Raw genomic sequence first — 19,706 nt, 5'->3', positions numbered from 1 at the left:
CTGCCAGGAGAGGGTTATGGACTCGGCAGTGGACAGCAGATGCAGATTCCAAAAGACACATGGAAGTTCTGCCTTATAAGGGTGAGGAGTTGTTCGGGGATGGTCTCTCAGACCTCGTTTCCACAGCAACAGCTGGGAAGTCTATATTTTTACCCCATGTTCCCTCACAACCAAAGAAAGCACCGTATTATCAGGTACAGTCCTTTCGGCCCAATAGGGGCAAGCGGGTTAAAGGCGCGTCCTTTCTGCCCAGAGGCAGAGGTAGGGGAAAGTAGCTGCAGCATACAGCCAGTTCCCAGGAGCAAAAGTCCTCCCCCGCTTCCTCTAAGTCCACAGAATGACGCTGGGGCTTCACAGGCGGAGCCAGGTACGGTGGGGGCCCGTCTCAAATATTTCAGCAATCAGTGGGCTCGCTCACGGGTGGATCCCTGGATTTTTCAGATAGTATCTCAGGGGTACAAGCTGGAATTCGAGACGTCTCCTCCCCGCCGTTTCCTCAAATATGCCTTGCCAACCACTCCCTCAGGCAGGGAGGCAGTGTTACAGGCAATTCACAAGCTGTATTCACAACAGGTGATAGTAAAGGTACCCCTACTTCAACAAGGACGGGGTTACTATTCCACAATGTTTGTGGTACCGAAACCGGACGGTTCGGTGAGACCCATTTTAAATTTGAAATCCTTGAACACATATATAAAAAAATTCAAGTTCAAGATGGAATCGCTCAGGGCGGTTATTGCAAGCCTGGACGAGGGGGATTACATGGTATCGCTGGACATCAAGGATGCTTACCTGCATGTCCCCATTTACCATCCTCACCAGGAGTACCTCAGATTTGTGGTACAGGATTGTCATTACCAATTCCAGACGTTGCCGTTCGGTCTATCCACGGCTCCGAGGGTCTTTACCAAGGTAATGGCCGAAATGATGATACTCCTTCGAAAGAAGGGAGTTTTAATTATCCCGTACTTGGACGATCTCCTGATAAAGGCAAGGTCCAGAGAGCAGTTGTTGGTCGGGGTAGCACTATCTCGGGAAGTGCTACAACAGCACGGCTGGATTCTAAACATTCCAAAGTCACAGCTGGTCCCTACGACACGTCTACTGTTCCTGGGGATGGTTCTGGACACAGAACAGAAAAAAGTGTTTCTCCCGGAGGAGAAGGCCAAGGAGCTGTCATCTCTAGTCAGAGGCCTCCTAAAACCAAAACAGGTGTCGGTGCATCACTGCACGCGGATCCTGGGAAAAATGGTAGCTTCCTACGAAGCGATTCCATTCGGCAGGTTTCATGCAAGAACCTTTCAGTGGGACCTGTTGGACAAGTGGTCCGGATCGCATCTTCAGATGCATCGACTGATAACCCTGTCTCCAAGGACAAGGGTGTCTCTGCTGTGGTGGCTGCAGAGTGCTCATCTTCAAGAGGGCCGCAGATTCGGCATACAGGACTGGGTGCTGGTGACCACGGATGCCAGCCTTCGAGGCTGGGGGGCAGTCACACAGGGAAGAAACTTCCAAGGACTATGGTCAAGTCAGGAGACTTCCCTGCACATAAATATTCTGGAACTAAGGGCCATTTACAATGCCCTAAGTCAGGCAAAACCCCTGCTTCAAAACCAGCCGGTACTGATCCAGTCAGACAACATCACGGCGGTCGCCCATGTAAACCGACAGGGCGGCACGAGAAGCAGGACGGCAATGGCAGAAGCCACAAGGATTCTCCGATGGGCGGAAAATCACGTGTTAGCACTGTCAGCAGTGTTCATTCCGGGAGTGGACAACTGGGAAGCAGACTTCCTCAGCAGGTACGACCTCCACCCGGGAGAGTGGGGACTTCATCCAGAAGTCTTCCAAATGATTGTAAACCGTTGGGAAAGGCCACAGGTGGACATGATGGCGTCCCGCCTAAACAAAAAGCTAGAAAAGTATTGCGCCAGGTCAAGAGACCCGCAGGCGATAGCTGTGGACGCTCTAGTGACACCGTGGGTGTACCGGTCGGTTTATGTGTTCCCTCCTCTTCCTCTCATACCAAAGGTACTGAGGATAATACGGAGAAGAGGAGTAAGAACTATACTCATTGTTCCGGATTGGCCAAGAAGAGCTTGGTACCCGGAACTTCAAGAAATGATCTCAGAGGACCCATGGCCTCTACCGCTCAGACAAGACCTGCTGCTGCAGGGGCCCTGTCTGTTCCAAGACTTACTGCGGCTGCGTTTGACGGCATGGCGGTTGAACACCGGATCCTGAAGGGAAAGGGCATTCCGGAGGAAGTCATTCCTACGCTGATTAAGGCTAGGAAAGAAGTAACCGCAAACCATTATCACCGCATATGGCGAAAATATGTTGCGTGGTGTGAGGCCAGGAAGGCCCCAACAGAGGAATTTCAGCTGGGCCGTTTCCTGCGCTTCCTACAGTCAGGGGTGACTATGGGCCTTAAATTAGGTTCCATTAAGGTCCAGATTTCGGCTCTATCGATTTTCTTACAGAGAGAACTGGCTTCACTACCTGAAGTTCAGACTTTTGTTAAGGGAGTGCTGCATATTCAGCCCCCTTTTGTGCCTCCAGTGGCACCTTGGGATCTCAACGTGGTGTTGGATTTCCTAAAGTCACATTGGTTTGAGCCACTGAAAACCGTGGATTTAAAATATCTCACGTGGAAAGTGGTCATGTTGTTGGCCTTGGCTTCGGCCAGGCGTGTATCAGAATTGGCAGCTTTGTCATGTAAAAGCCCTTATCTGATTTTCCATATGGATAGGGCAGAATTGAGGACTCGTCCCCAGTTTCTCCCTAAAGTGGTATCAGCGTTTCATCTGAACCAACCTATTGTGGTGCCTGCGGCTACAAAAGACTTGGAGGCTTCCAAGTTGTTGGACGTAGTCAGGGCCCTGAAAATATATGTTTCCAGGACAGCTGGAGACAGAAAGACTGACTCGCTATTTATCCTGTATGCGCCCAACAAGTTGGGTGCACCTGCTTCAAAGCAGACTATTGCTCGCTGGATCTGTAGTACGATTCAGCTTGCACATTCTGCGGCGGGACTGCCGCATCCTAAATCAGTGAAAGCCCATTCCACGAGGAAGGTGGGCTCTTCTTGGGCGGCTGCCCGAGGGGTCTCGGCTCTTCAACTTTGCCGAGCAGCTACTTGGTCGGGGTCAAACACGTTTGCTAAATTCTACAAGTTTGACACCCTGGCTGAGGAGGACCTAGAGTTTGCCCATTCGGTGCTGCAGAGTCATCCGCACTCTCCAGCCCGTTTGGGAGCTTTGGTATAATCCCCATGGTCCTTACGGAGTCCCAGCATCCACTTAGGACATCAGAGAAAATAAGAATTTACTCACCGGTAATTCTATTTCTCGTAGTCCGTAGTGGATGCTGGGCGCCCATCCCAAGTGCGGATTGTCTGCAATACTTGTATATAGTTATTGCTTAACTAAAGGGTTATTGTTGAGCCATCTGTTGAGAGGCTCAGTTGTTATCATACTGTTAACTGGGTATTGTATCACGAGTTATACGGTGTGATTGGTGTGGCTGGTATGAGTCTTACCCGGGATTCAAAATCCTTCCTTCTTGTGTCAGCTCTTCCGGGCACAGTATCCTAACTGAAGTCTGGAGGAGGGTCATAGTGGGAGGAGCCAGTGCACACCAGTTAGACCTAAAGCTTTCTTTATAGTTGTGCCCAGTCTCCTGCGGAGCCGCTATTCCCCATGGTCCTTACGGAGTCCCAGCATCCACTACGGACTACGAGAAATAGAATTACCGGTGAGTAAATTCTTATTATTACTGTTTATTTTTTAAGCATAGAACAAATATTGTTGTTCAAAGCATCAGCAAGAATATTTCCGTTCATACCTGTAGGGCCCAGATGTCACAGAAAGATGCATGGCCTGTTTTTATTATAGTCTACATTCTTGAATGTAACATTGCAACACATCATATCGCTTCATAACAATTTTTATTGTAATTCTGGTGCAAAACAGCAGATGGTGATTTTAGCTTCATGCAAGAAATAAAACAAAATGTCTATTTATTATTAGCAATTATTTATACAGAGCCAGTATATTTTGTTGCGCTTATTAATTGGTAACAAACACAGTAATAAATGACAGAGAGGGAAGGGGGAGCTGTTCTAAAACTTTTTAGGATAATATGAGTTTAATACATACAGTAACAGTATGTGCTACATATTGAATATTGCACACTATCCAGGAAGATTGCGAGAGGAAAGAGTATTTGCTTCATGGATTGGCGATCATTATAAGCGAGTGTTGCAGCTTTGATAAATCGTTAAATCCAGGCAGACATAGGAAGCACAAACAAACCAAACACATAGGGCCCAGTGCTGCGAGTTAGCAATACTGAACACTGTGCCATCGTGTTTTTTCTCCCCTTCTTGACCTCAAAAAATATAATTTGTAAGGATGATAAAGTGAGCTCAAACTTGTTTTGGTGTTTTTTAAATTAATTTTTTGGTACAAACAGTACATCAACAATTTTACTAACCTCATATATTTACTAACCCACACTATTTTAAGGGCTAATGAGCATATTCAACAGAACAAAGTAATTTGACTATGGGGGCATCCAATTAGCCCCGATGCAGCAGGCTCACACCCCCCTTCCCCCACCCGTTACCCCCCCCCCAATAATACAAAATAAACGTGCCGAATCTGCAGTGACACATGGGATTGGGGACTTATCCCTGATCCCATGTGGTTTTGCGCGATCGTGGGTGATTTTTGAGGCCAATGCAACAGGCCTTAATTGGATACCGCGATAATGACCATCGGTCATTAATCGCGATATACAATCTTTTTTGCATGACGAAAACAGATTGGATATAATTGGATACCCCTGTATGTTGTACTGACGTTACCTTTTAATACACAAACAATGAATTTGCTGTTTATGTGACTTTTCTCTTTACTTTCACTTCTCCTGATCTTTGGCCAGACTTTTTTCTGTTTTACTGTTAGGCTTCTTTTTATTGTATGAGATTCAGTGAGCAGCATTCTCTGGGAATCTTAGCTATCATGCCGTGTATCCAGTCTTAACACAGGATACTTACTGCTTAGAAGATAACCCCTTTAAGCAGAAAATGCCAATTGGGGGATTAACATCTGGCAACTAATACTCCGTCTGTTAAGTAACAGCACAGAAAGGTCATGTGAGGAGACAACATGTACATCTGTCATTAGCCCACTCCCCACTGACTTAATTTTTCCTAATGTTTTTTATCCTCCATCTGAAACCATTATTACAATTTCCACAGATGGTTTAATCCCACTTGGGTTACTAGCTGCTACTAATAATGTGAAATAGATCTTTAGATTGGAAAAGTCTCAGGCTTTCATATGTATTTGTTGTTATTTTCTTTCAGATAATCTGGTAAAAAAATAAAACATAAATAAAAAAGTGCCTTCTGACTCTTGCACAATGGCAATTTAAATGATTCATGTCATTTCTTAGTAGTGAATACGATGCATTGTTTGTTTCTGTTTTATTATTGATAAGCTAAATTCTACAAAGAGAAAATATTTGTGGGGTAGATGTATTAAGCCTGAAGACGGCATAAGGAAATGATAAACCAGTGATAAGTGCAAGGTGATAAAGGCACCAGCCAATCAGATCCTAACTGTTAATTTATGTATTGGAGCTGATTGGCTGGTGCGTTTATCACCTTGCACTTATCACTGGTTTATCACTTCCTTATGCCTTCTCCAGGTTAATACATCTGCCACTATGTCTGTAGTGGAGTCTGCACTGATTAACTACTAGTTTAGTTGTTCAGCAATGGATACTCAGATATACCCAATGTGTATTCTAATTGTTCCTCAGATTTGCTCAGTATATATTTATTTTACAAAAATGTAGGTTTTTTCTTTTTAGTAGTTTAGCTATCTTATCTCTTTTTCACACTCCTCATAGTACAGTCACTAAAGGATAGGTACAGCAGTTTCTAACGGCTATGGGACTCAGGGTCGACAGTGTCTAGGTTGACACCTGTTGGTCGACACTAGAAATAGGTCGACATGAAAAAGGTTCGGCACTTTTTTTTGTGTTGTTTTCTTCGTAAAGTGACCAGGAACTCCAATTAGTGCACCGTGTCCCCTCGCATGGCTCGCTTCGCTCGACATGCTTCAGGCAAGGTACCTAGCTCGGCACAGGTTACTGTTCCCAATCGTAGTCCACGTGGATTGTAAAGTATGAAAAAGCAAAAAAAAAAAAAAGAAACATAATGGCTGTGTCGACCTAGCCACTGTCGACCAATGGGTGTCGACCTAATGGTTGTCGACCTAAGTGGTGTCGACCCAGAGTCCGGATACCATTGCGAACTCATTACCAGTTTTAGGGGGAATTCAATAGTGGGGGAAAAAGGCCTTTACCACAATTTTTTGCCTGGTATTTTATTCAAGCAATTCAATTGCAGCCCGTTATTTCCATCTGCTAAAAAAAAAAAAAAAAAAAAAAATCGCCCAAAAACACATTGGATCCAGGATAAGTTCTCAGATCCATGCATTTTAGTGGCTGAGATCGCGAAAACGTGTTATTTATCATGGATTATTTTTTTTCGCCTGCCTCCAGGCAGTTCCGTAATTTAGGGGCGAATTGGATAACCCCCGGGGGATTAATTAGCCGCGGCAAATTGAATCCCCTCCTTAGCATTTTTTAAAGGGTACTTACATAGTAAGTGATTGAATTTTTTTTTTGAGCAATAAAATAATAAATATAACATTTATGGGTCTATTTATTATAGACCTGTGATAATTAAGTGATAGAGAATTATGTACCACTGCTATTTATCATGCCCAGTCTGCTCAAGGAAACCTGCCAAGAACCTACCTGCTCTGTGATTATATTTTCATATTGACCAGCTGCCTAACGTTGCTAGTCAAAGGTTTAAAATAATATGCGCAAATACGAGTAATGTCCACATATGCGTTTACCAGTCCTGCCAGGGATCCAGCATATCCTTCCACCTTATGCTTCCCATTGCTGGCTGTAGCATTGGCCATACTGAGATAGCACTAGCTAGCAGCGGAAATCTTAGCTTTCACTTGCTTCATAAATTGAAGTTTGTTGTCTCCATAGAAATCTACAGGGGGCTGGTGTTAAACTGCATTAACTAAAGTAACGTCAAAGGAATCTCTGATTTCTTCAGCAATAACCCTATGTTAAATAGAAAAAAGGGCTGATTGTGCCTGTTGCCCCTCTGGCCGACAACCTAGGACCCCGTCAGCCTCCTCTAACATGTCTGGATTTAGGTAATCAGCGCTGACCATAATCCATCCAAATGCTTATAAGCAAAATGCATTATAGATTCCCCAAACCTCCCACTTCATTCGGGAAGTGGTGCATGAAGGAAGCTGGCCTAATCTTTTGGAAATTCGGTAGAGTTGCCCAATATTCAGGAGCCTCCATGTATTATTTCATGTATTGTTTCATGTATTATTTTATGTATATATTATTTAAGTACATATAATTTGTTTTTGTTTTTGTTTTTTTTCTTTCCAATCTGTGGATAGGCCATCCATTCTGTTGCTTGGCACCATGAAGGAAAGCAGTTCATCTGTAGTCATTCTGATGGCACCTTGACTATATGGAATGTGCGATCTACTAAGCCCATACAGACAATCGTACCACATGGTAAGAATTTGTTCTTGTTATGAGTTTTACTCTTTAAGTCCAGAGAGACACCTAACTATCCGTCATCGAGTTCCATTTGCTGATTTGGGATTTATATTTTATTTACCACCACTATATCCATTGAGCTAACTAAATTACAGATTTCTAAATGGGTAATCCTATGAACAGACACCTACAGAACATGTGCAGCCTGGTCAGTGGAGGGCTGGCAGTATTTTACATTTGATACAGTATATGCACAGTTAGGTGGCACAGCAAACAGTGGTTTTGGCCCTGTGCTTTTCTTCTGGTTTTCACATGGCTTAGGTGCACAGAAAGCATAACATAAATGTAGTAAAATAAAATGAATTGACTTTTATAGTACAGTTCTCCTGTATATGCATTGAAGGTATATTGGCCCTCATTCCGAGTTGATCGCTCGCAAGGCGAATTTAGCAGAGTTGCTCACGCTAAGCCTACGCCTACTGGGAGTGTATCTTAGCTTCTTAAAATTGCGACCGATGTATTCGCAATATTGCGATTACAAACTACTTAGCAGTTTCAGAGTAGCTTCAGACTTACTCGGCATCTGCGATCAGTTCAGTGCTTGTCGTTCCTGGTTTGACGTCACAAACACACCCAGCGTTCGCCCAGACACTCCCCCGTTTCCCCGGCCACTCCTGCGTTTTTTCCGGAAACGGTAGCGTTTTTTCCTGCACGCCCATAAAACGGCCTGTTTCCGCCCAGTAACACCCATTTCCTGTCAATCACATTACGATCGCCGGAGCGATGAAAAAGCCGTGAGTAAAAATACTATCTCCATTGAAAAATTACTTGGCGCAGTCGCAGTGCGATTATTGCGCATGCGTACTAAGCGGAATTTCACTGCGATGCGATGAAAAATACAGAGCGAACGACTCGGAATGAGGGCCATTGTGTTGTTCTCTTTACAATGTAGCATGTAGACTTTTTCATTCATTTTCTTTAAGTCCGTTTGAGTTGTTGGAAAAAACCCCAAAACATTTAAAAACTCTCCGTCTTTTACATGCTTATCTTCTGATGCATTTTCTATGTCGTAATAAGAATGCATGAAAAATACAAGTTTTAAATGTTCCCAAGCCCACAGTATAGAGTAATATCTGTTACCAATGACTATAGCATATAGTGCCCCTCCTATGCCCACAGTACACAGTATTGCTGTCATGCCCACAATCTTAAAACTCCTGTACTAATAGTGTATAGTACTGCCATATGTCCCCATATATAGATGAGATGCCGTGCCATCAGGATACACTGTAGAACAAATTGTCTTCAGTATATGTTACAGCTACAGTACAATACTTTTTATATTAATAGAAGCTCCCTAGCACAAACTATATTAAATGGTAGAGTGAAGCACCATCACGTGCGGTGTGACCAATATGGAATAACGTATACAATTCACATTCCAAGTCACTGTTATTTAGATGATTTGTCTCTTGACAAAATGATTCCTACTTTTTGTGTGTTCGTGTGGTAGGGACTGTAGATTGAAAGCCCTAGTGGGCCAATGATGTGAGCCATTCAGTATCCTCGGTAAAGCGTTGCCTAGTATGTGGGTACTATCACCATGCCAACCTGCCCATTATCCTTTTCATTGACTATTTTTTTTCTGTACAATTACCAATCCTCTTCCAGAAAGACTGGTAATTCTAATTCCCTGGCCAGTGTCTTTTCTGTATTGCACTGAACAGAGCAGGGGATTCCTATGCATTGCACCAGTGGTTCCAAAACTGGGTGACGCAAGACTCTTGCAGGGGTGCGTCGGGTTGGTGGCCCAGGACCAAATCAAATTATTTGTAGTCAAAGTGATAGACAAAGCCTGTGCTAGTGGTTGGCAACCATAAACATGTGGGCAGTCAGAATCACAACTCTGTACACCACCACATAACTGACCCTAAGGATGAGAGGTAGACACAATATACTACATTCAGTGGCGTCACAAGGCGGGTGCGGGGGGTGCGGCCCACACCCGGGTGTGACACCTGGAGGGGGTGACACCAAATGTCAGCTCCTCCGCAGTGACAGGAGCCAGGTGCTGCAGTGTGAAATTCCGCTACAGCACCCGGCTCCTGTCATAGCAGAGGAGCCGACAGCACACAGAGACCGTCTCTGGGGGAAGCCCAGCATCTCCGGAGATGCTGGGCACGCCCCCAGAGTGACGATCCCGGTATCCCCGCAAAGCCACGCCCCCTAGCTGTAAGGCCACGCCCCCTTTTTGCCGCGATCGCGGCAGTACATCAGGGGTGCGCACCGGGTGTCACCACACCTGGTGACGCCTCTGACTACATTTAATATTTTTTCCCCACATTTATCATTCAAAACTTTTAGCCTAGTGGTGGCGTAAAAAAAAATGCTGATACTCTAGGGTGCTGTGATTCAAAAAAGTTTGTACTGAACGATGGATTTCTGTCTAGAGCAATGAAAATAAGTTGCTTACTTCTTTTATGAACTGCAGGGCTGTTATTATTCTTATTACCAGTACCTTAAAATATAAATATATGATAGGTCCAGTGCAGTTACAGAGACATAAACTAAGAATAATGCATTCAACGTAACAGAGCTCCATGCCAGATACAGTAGTAAGAGGAAGATAAATACAATATGGTTCTTCAAGAAAGCTGCACATAAAAAAAATATAGAACAATCCAATATGAGAATAAAAAAACTAATGTAAAGCTAGTTTATATGAGACTAAACACAAAGCCTTGCAAAATAAATAAAACTATTGTTTAGCCAATAAGCAAAACAAAATGCGGCCACAACGTGGTTTAGGTACAGCAATAAAAAGGTAAGAGAGCAGAAACAAGTGGAGGAGTATTAAGACAAATACTGAAAGAGGGAGATATGTAGTCCAGACTGCTTAAGTAACTCTGGGGCAGATGTATTAACCTGGAGAAGGCATAAGAAAGTGATAAACCAGTGATATGTGCAAGGTGATAAAGGCACCAGCCAATCAGATCCTAACTGTTAATTTACATCTTGGAGATGATTGGCTGGTGCCTTTATCACCTTGCCCATATCACTGGTTTATCACTTCCCTATGCCTTCTCCAGTTTAATACATCTGCCCCAATGTACTCTGTTTTAGTGTAAAAAGTCCCAAGGGGTCATATACTAGAGGGGAAATAGATACTTTACTCTATAACCATGGACTTGTAATTCTCACAGCAATAGTAGAGAAATAGAAAATAATAATAATTGTTGACTATTTAAAGTTCAAGGTAGCATGGATCAGTTGCTATGACATCATTTTTTTTCTTAATCTAAAGTAATAGAACATTGGGAAATCAGTGGATGGTTTTCACTCTCCACCCCCTACACACACACACACACACACACACACACACACACACACACACACACACACACACACACACACACACACACACACACACACACACACACACACACACACACACTATACTGTACACGACACACACACACACATACTTCAAAAATATACCCAAAACACACACAAAAGGGCAGACTTGGTTACCCTGTATTTTCCTTACTTGAATCAATTTCTCTTTATGTTTCTGTAATAAACTGAAGCAGCCTTGCATACTGTTGGCAGGCTTGACACTATTGTTGAAGTGGGTGTGGGTAGATGATCCTGTTGAATCAGAACCAGATTGTTCATAGTAGCCTGAGATGAGTGTCTGCTCTTGTGTTGTGTGTGTGTTGGGGGAAAGGTGACGGGGGGGTCTAGTAACCTGCTCACTCATGTCATTATGTTATACCCCTTTTCCACTACTGATGCGGTTTGCAGCCGGGAGCCTGACACGGGAGCTACACCGCTGCGACCCGCATCAGAGCCCCCTTTCCCATTGCACTCACCCAACCCGGCATATTGCCGGGTTGGGGATGTCCTGGTGACGCGGCAGGGGCGGCGCTGGGAGATCACATGATTTCCCAGCGCCACCATTCCATACAGTGTAAACGGGAGCCGTGTCGCATCGACACGGCTTCCGTTTACACTACAACCTTACCCAGATCATTCCCGAGTCCTACCCAGGTAGCTACCCGGTAGGATTCACGGGTCACTTGATCCGGGTTTTTGCAGAGGGACCCTTTTCCATTAGCAAAAAACACGGGTAAATGTGCTCCCCCGTGCATTTACCCGTGTTTTTTGAGCTAGTGGAAAAGGGGTATCAGTGAGGACAGGACTGTGTGTGACTTAAGTAGTATCATGATGTTAAGAAGGAAAATGAGGCAAATAGGAATGTATGCACTAAGGGCTTGCTCACATACAGTATATCTACTGTTAATGCATTTCTAAATTAAAATCTGGATGAATACAGTAATTTCTCACTCACGGCTCACTTCACCATTGTAGCCTAAAATATTAGAAAGAGGTATTTATTTATTTATTACCAGTTATGTATATATCACACACATATTCCACAGCGCTTTACAGAGAATATTTGGCCATTCACATCAGTCCCTGCCCCAGTGCAGCAAACAGTCTATATTCCCTACCACATGTACACGCGCACACATTCGCACTAGGGTTAATTTTGTTTGGGGCCCAAATAACCTACCAGTATATTTTTGGATTGTGGGAGGAAACTGGAGTACCCGGAGGAAACCCACACAAGTACAGGGAGAATATACAAACTCCACACAGTTAGGGCTTTGGTTATAATCAAACCCATGACCTCAGTGCTGAGGCAGTAATGCTAACCATTACACCATCCATGATGCCGTCACTTAATTTCACATTTATTAAGGTACACTACATACAAAGCATGAAAAGAAAAGTGTATTGCAAACATCTAAAATGACATTGCATTAGTTTTCATGTGTTATACCCATTTTCTCAGTGCATATGTACTGTATGCACAAACCCGTTTGGTGGTGAAAAGAGCGGTTCCGGTATGAAAGATAGATAGTGTCTAGTTAGACAGTCAATAGATAGACACCATATGTTAGACAGACATTAGGTCGACAGGGTCAAAAGGTCGACAGGGTCAAAAGGTCGACAGGGTCAAATGGTCGACATGAAAAAGGTAGACACCGTGTTTTTTGCATTTTTGTGGTTTGTGTGGATAGTGTTGTCATCTGGGATCCCCAATTGTAGAAAGGCATACCCTCGTGGGGCTCGCTTCGCTCGCCACGCTTCGGGCACGGTGGCTCGCTGCGCTCGCCACAAGGTTTATAACCAACTCTATGCCGACATGGATAGAGAAAGTATGAAATAGTCCAAAAACAGGTTACATAAAAAAAACATGTGTCTATCTTTTTTTATGTCGACCATTTTCATGTCGACCTTTTGACCATGTCGACCTTTTGACCCTGTCGACCTAATGTCTGTCTAATATATGGTGTCTATCTATTGACTGTCTAACTAGACACTGTCTATCTATCAAACGGATAGGGAAAAGAGCATGGCCCTCTATATGCTATGAACTCCAAACATCCATATTGATTTTTTTCTCCTGCTGCGCTGCAAGAAGAAGCAAATATTAGCTGATCCATGATTCATTCAGGTGCTAAACTTCTGAAGGCTCAGTGCTACTACAGTCCACATTGTTGTGTTTCTATGAAAGGTGATTGTGCATCCTAGCTGAATTACAAACACAATAGCTCTGTATTTGCCTAATGTGCGTGCAAGGTCAGACAGAAAAGGCTGCAGCATTCAGACGTGTTAGGTTATAATTTATTGAAGGGCTAGCAGCCTTCCTCTCCAGTGCTGCAGGAGCCAAGCAGCAGAGAGCATGTTGTGTAGGACTTGTAAAGAAAGAAACTGGTGTGATCAAGAAGATGATGAAAAGGTACAGCTGTTATTGACAAGTACAACAGCAGCACATTAAATTTTTATCAAATACATTACATAAAAGCAGCAGGATAGTGTCTCTACCACCCTTATATGTGTGACGCCAGAGGAAAAGAAGCTCAGGAATCTGAACAAAGAAACCAAATGTAGATTTTTTTTTTAAAAGAGACAACAGGATACTGAAGCAAACTTACCTTTCTACATGCATGCATGCATGAGGTGCTATCCAAATAGCAATATGTATCGTACATATTTATACAGAATAAGATAGCTGAATTCAGCAGGGGTTCCCCCTATAACTCACTTGACATTTTTGTGATAGTATATCTAATGCTAAAACCAAGACTATCTATCTATCTATCTATCTATCTATCTATCTATCTATCTATCTATCTATCTATCTATCTATATACATGGTGATTCAAAAGTCGCAATGCACTCTTTTGTTTCAAAAACTGCAGGAAATGGGAAAACTGAATACTCTAGTATGGTATGGGTGAGTTGGGCTATCTTTTAGGGTATGTACCGAACATGGGCGTCATCTTGAAATCAGCCATCTTGGATCTAAGTAATTTTTTTCAAATGGAAAGGGGGTCGTCAAACAACATCAGAATTTGCTGAAAAGTTTATTGCTGTAAACAGATTTGAAATACCAGTTATGGTTCAAAAGTTACAACACTTTTTTGTTGCAGGTAACTGATGATGGCTTTGACAAAAGAGGAGAGAATTTAGGTCATTTTGATGTCTGGAGAACAAAGTTTCCGTGTCATAGCTGCAGATTTTAACAACCGGCACCCAGAAAGACCTCCACATAACACTATCAGGTGCCTAATTTCAGAATTTTGAGAAACTGGGGCTGTGGCTGACAACTCACGGAGTGGTTGTCCAAAAAAGTGCTACTCGTCTTTCTGGGTGCCGGTTGTTAAAATCTGCAGCTATGACATGGACATGTTACACGACCCCCTTTCCATTTGAAAAAACTGACTTAGATTCAAGGTGGCTGATTTCAAGATGGCGCCCATGTTAGGTACTAAATAGCCCACCTCACCCATACCTTACTGGAGTATTCAGTTTTTCCATTTCCTGCACAGTTTTTGAAACAAAATTACATAATTGTATGTGTAATCAGAATTCACTTCCAACATAAATTAAATTGCTGGGGTGCATATAGCTGAGTGGCATGGAGGATGGTCAAATCAATATAAAAATATGATTTTAATACATACCGGTAAATCCTTTTCTCTTAGTCCGTAGAGGATGCTGGGGACACCGTTAGAACCATGGGGTATAGACGGGATCCGCAGGAGACATGGGCACTTTAAGACTTTGAAAGGGTGGAACTGGCTCCTCCCTCTATGCCCCTCCTCCAGACTCCAGTTATAGGAACTGTGCCCAGGGAGACGGACATTTCGAGGAAAGGATTTATTGTTAAACTAAGGTGAGATTCATACCAGCTCACACCTCAACCATGCCGCAGAACATGGCATTCAACAGAACACAGGCCAACGGCATGAATAATAGCAGCGACAGGCTGACAATAAACGTAACACAACATGTGTAACCATAACTATTAACTGCAGATACAGTACGCACTGGGACGGGCGCCCAGCATCCTCTACGGACTTAGAGAAAAGGATTTACCGGTAGGTATTAAAATCCTATTTTCTCGTACGTCCTAGAGGATGCTGGGGACACCATTAGAACCATGGGGTTATACCAAAGCTCTAGAACGGGCGGGAGAGTGCGGCACCGATTGACCGAACTTAAGGTCTTCATCGGCCAAGGTGTCAATCTTGTAGAACTTTGCAAAAGTGTGTGACCCTGACCAAGTAGCTGCTCGGCAAAGTTGCAATGCCGAGACCCCCCGGGCAGCCGCCCAGGACGAGCCCACCTTTCTAGTAGAATGGGCCTTCACCGATTCCGGTAACGGCAATCCAGCCGTGGAATGAGCATGTTGAATCGTGTTACAGATCCAGCGTGCAATGGTCTGCTTGGAAGCAGGACACCCAACCTTGTTGGGAACATACAGGACAAACAGAGCCTCAGTTTCCTGAGCCGTTCTGGCGACATAAATCTTCAAAGCTTGACTCAGCGAAGGCATCAGTAGCCACAGGCACCACAATAGGTTGGTTCATGTGGAAAGAGGAAACCACCTTCGGAAAAAATTGCTGACGTGTCCTCAATTCAGCTCTATCTTCATGGAAGATCAAATAAGGGCTCTTGTGAGACAAGGCCGCTAACTCAGACACCCACCTTGCAGATGCCAACAGGATGACCACTTTCCAAGTGAGGAATTTCAACTCCACCTTCTGTAAAGGTTCAAACCAATGTGATTGAAGGAACTGCAACACCGCATTAAGATCCCATGGTGCCACTGGAGGCACAAATGGAGGTTGGATGTGCAACACGCCTTTCTCAAAAGTCTGAACTTCTGGAATGGAGGCCAATTGTTTCTGAAAGAAAACCGATAAGGCTGAAATCTGTACCTTAATTGAGCCCAATTTTAGGCCCGCATCCACACCTGCTTGTAGAAAATGGAGAAAACGTCCTAAGCGAAACTCTTCCGTAGGAGCCCCCTTGGATTCACACCAAGAAACATATTTTCTCCAAATACGGTGGTAATGTTTAGACGTTACCCCTTTTCTGGCCTGAATAAGTGTGGGAATGACTTCGCTGGGAATACCCTTACGGGCTAGGATTTTGCGCTCAACCGCCATACCGTCAAACGCAGCTGCGGTAAGTCCTGATACACGCACGGCCCCTGTTGTAACAGGTCCTCGCGCAAAGGAAAAGGACAGATATCTCCTATGAGTAATTCGTGAAGCTCTGAATACCAGGCCCTCCTTGGCCAGTCTGGGACAATGAGGATCACCCGGATCTTTGTTCTTCTTATGATCTTTAGAACTTTTGGAATGAGAGGAAGTGGAGGGAATACATACACCGACTGAAACACCCACGGTGTCACCAGTGCATCCACTGCTATTGCTTGAGGGTCCCTTGACCTGGAACAAGGGTGGTCATTCCGAGTTGTTCGCTCGGTAATTTTCTTCGCATCGCAGCGATTTTCCGCTAATTGCGCATGCGCAATGTTCGCACTGCGACTGCGCCAAGTAAATTTGCTATGCAGTTAGGAATTTTACTCACGGCATTACGAGGTTTTTTCTTCGTTCTGGTGATCGTAATGTGATTGACAGGAAGTGGGTGTTTCTGGGCGGAAACTGGCCGTTTTATGGGAGTGTGTGTAAAAACGCTACAGTTTCTGGGAAAAACGCGGGAGTGGCTGGAGAAACGGGGGGGTGTCTGGGTGAACGCTGGGTGTGTTTGTGACTTCAAACCAGGAACGACAAGCACTGAACTGATCGCACTGGAAGAGTAAGTCTCGAGCTACTCAGAAACTGCACAGAGAAGTCTTTTCGCAATATTGCGAATCTTTCGTTCGCAATTTTGATAAGCTAAGATTCACTCCCAGTAGGCGGCGGCTTAGCGTGTGCAATGCTGCTAAAAGCAGCTTGTGAGCGAACAACTCGGAATGAGGGCCAATATCTCTGAAGCTTCTTGTTGAGACGAGATGCCATCATGTCTATTTGAGGAACTCCCCAACGACTTGTCATCTCTGCGAAGACTTCTTGGTGGAGGACCCACTCTTCTGGATGGAGATCGTGTCTGCTGAGGAAGTCTGCTTCCCAGTTGTCCACTCCTGGAATGAATACCGCTGACAGAACGCTTGTATGTTTTTCCCCCCAGCGGAAAATCCTTGTGGCTTCTGCCATCGCCGCTCTGCTTTTCGGTCCGCCCTGACAGTTTATGTACGCTACTGCTGTTACATTGTCCAACTGGATCAGTACAGGCAGATCTCGAAGAAGATGTTCCGCTTGCAGAAGGCCGTTGTAAATGGCCCTTAACTCCAGAACATTTATGTGGAGACAAGTTTCCTGACTTGACCATCTTCCTTGGAAGTTTTCTTCTCTTGTGACTGCCCCCCAGCCTCGGAGGCTTGCATCCGTGGTCACTAGGATCCAGTCCTGTATACCGAACCTGCGCCCCTCTAGGAGGTGAGAGCTGTGCAGCCACCACAGAAGTAATACCCTGGTCTTGGAAGACAGGATTATCCTCTGGTGCATGTGTAGATGGGACCCGAACCACTTGTCCAACAGGTCCCACTGGAACACTCTGGCATGGAACCTGCCAAACTGAATGTCCTCGTAGGCCGCAACCATCTTCCCCAGCAACCGAATGCGTTGATGGACTGACACTCTTGCTGGTTTCAGAATTTGTTTGACCAGACTCTGAAGTTCCAGAGCCTTTTCCACAGGAAGAAAGACTCTCTGTAGTTCTGTATCCAATATCATTCCCAAAAACGACAACCGCGTTGTCAGAATCAACTGAACTGTGATTTTTGGCAAGTTTAGGAGCCAACCATGTTGTTGAAGAACTGTCATGGAGAGTGCAACGTTTTGGACCAACTGGTCCCTGGATCTCGCCTTTATTAGGAGATCGTCCAAGTATGTGATAATTGTGACTCCTTGCTTGCGAAGGAGAACCATCATCTCCGCCATCACTTTGGTGAAAATCCTCGGAGCCATGGATAGACCAAACGGCAACGTTTGAAATTGATAATGACAATTCTGAATTGCAAATCTCAGGTAAGCCTGATGCGGAGGATAAATGGGAACATGTAACTAGGCATCTTTTATGTCCACCGACACCATAAAATCCCCTTCCTCCAGACAGGAGATCACTGCTCGGAGAGACTCCATTTTGAATTTGAATCTCCTTAGGTAGAAATTCAGGGATTTCAGGTTTAGGATTGGTCTGACCGAGCCGTCCGGCTTTGGGACCACAAACAGGCTCGAATAGAAACCTTCTCCCTGTTGTGACTGGGGAATCTTGATGATAACTTGATTTTGACACAATTTTCGTATTGCGTCGCAAACTACCTCCCTGTCAGGAAGAGAAGCTGGTAAGGCCGATTTGAAAAAACGTCTTGAAACTCCAGCTTGTACCCTTGGGATACTATTTGTAAAATCCAAGGGTCTAGGTTCGAAGGAACCCAAAACTGACTGAAGAGTTTGAGACGGGCCCCCACCGGTGCGGACTACCGCATAGGAGCCCCAACGTCATGCGGTGGAATTGGCAGAAGCCCGGGAGGACTTCTGCTCCTGGGAGCCTGACAAGGCTGGAGATCGTTTACCTCTTCTCCTTCCTCTAGTAGCAAGGAAGGAAGAACCTCTGCCCTTTCTGAATTTATTGGACCGAAAGGGCTGCATCTGATAATGGTGCGTTTTCTTTTGTTGTGGAGGAACATAAGGTAAAAAGGATGACTTACCCGCGGTAGCCGTAGACACCAAATCATCAAGGCCGTCTCCAAATAAGGCCTTACCTTTATATGGTAGAGATTCCATACTTTTCTTGGAGTCAGCATCAGCATTCCATTGGTGAATCCACAACGCATGCCTAGCTGAGACAGCCATGGCATTGGCCTTTGATCCCAAAAGACCAATATCTCTCGCAGCTTCCTTAAGGTATGCTGCAGCGTCCTTGATATAACCCAGCGTCAAGAGGATGCTATCCCTGTCTAGGTTATCTATATCAGATGACAAGTTATCTGCCCAATTTTCGATAGCACTACTTACCCACGCAGACGCAATGACAGGTCGGAGTGGTGTACCCGTGGTCACATAAATGAACTTCAACGTAGTTTCTTGTTTACGATCCGCAGGATCCTTAAGGGCCGCCGTGTCAGGTGACGGGAGAGCCACCTTTTTAGACAAACGAGCCAAGGCCTTGTCCACAGTGGGGGGTGACTCCCATTTTTCCCTATCCGTCGAGGGAAACGGATAAGCTGCCATAATTCTTTTGGGAATCTGAAACTTTCTGTCAGAACCTTCCCAAACTTTTTCAAATAGCGTGTTCAGTTTATGAGAGGAAGGAAACGTTAACTCAGGTTTCCTTTCTTTATACATACAGACCCTTTTATCAGGGATAGCTGGGTCCTCAGTGATATGTAACACATCTTTAACCGCCACAATCATGTACTGAATGCTTTTTGCCAATTTTGGGTCTAACCTGGAATCGCTATAGTTGACACTGGAATCAGTGTCCGTGTCGGTATCAGTGTCAGCCAACTGGGCCAACGTACGTTTTTGTGACCCTGAGGGTACCTGACTTTGGAATAACATATCTTCCACAGATTTCTTCCATGCCTGTGTCTGCGACTCAGACTTATCTAGCCTCTTACTAATAAGAGCCACATTAGCATTCAAGGCGTT

General features: G+C 44.5%; 1 protein-coding gene across 2 annotated transcripts in view; it reads left to right on the top strand.

Annotated features, from left to right (window-relative positions):
* The window catches only part of STXBP5 (syntaxin binding protein 5), a 698,920-nt gene that overhangs the window by 392,387 nt on the left and 286,827 nt on the right, over positions 1-19,706 (top strand). For both annotated transcript variants that reach the window (XM_063917879.1, XM_063917878.1), the window contains exon 8: positions 7,521-7,641. In XM_063917879.1, the coding sequence (XP_063773949.1) occupies positions 7,521-7,641 (121 nt within the window). The remainder of the gene's footprint in view (positions 1-7,520; positions 7,642-19,706) is intronic.

The sequence above is a fragment of the Pseudophryne corroboree genome, chromosome 4, assembly GCF_028390025.1.
Source record: "Pseudophryne corroboree isolate aPseCor3 chromosome 4, aPseCor3.hap2, whole genome shotgun sequence".
Lineage (NCBI taxonomy): Eukaryota > Metazoa > Chordata > Amphibia > Anura > Myobatrachidae > Pseudophryne > Pseudophryne corroboree.
Note: the sequence above shows the minus strand (reverse complement) of the source record. Positions and strands in the feature narration are given on the sequence as shown.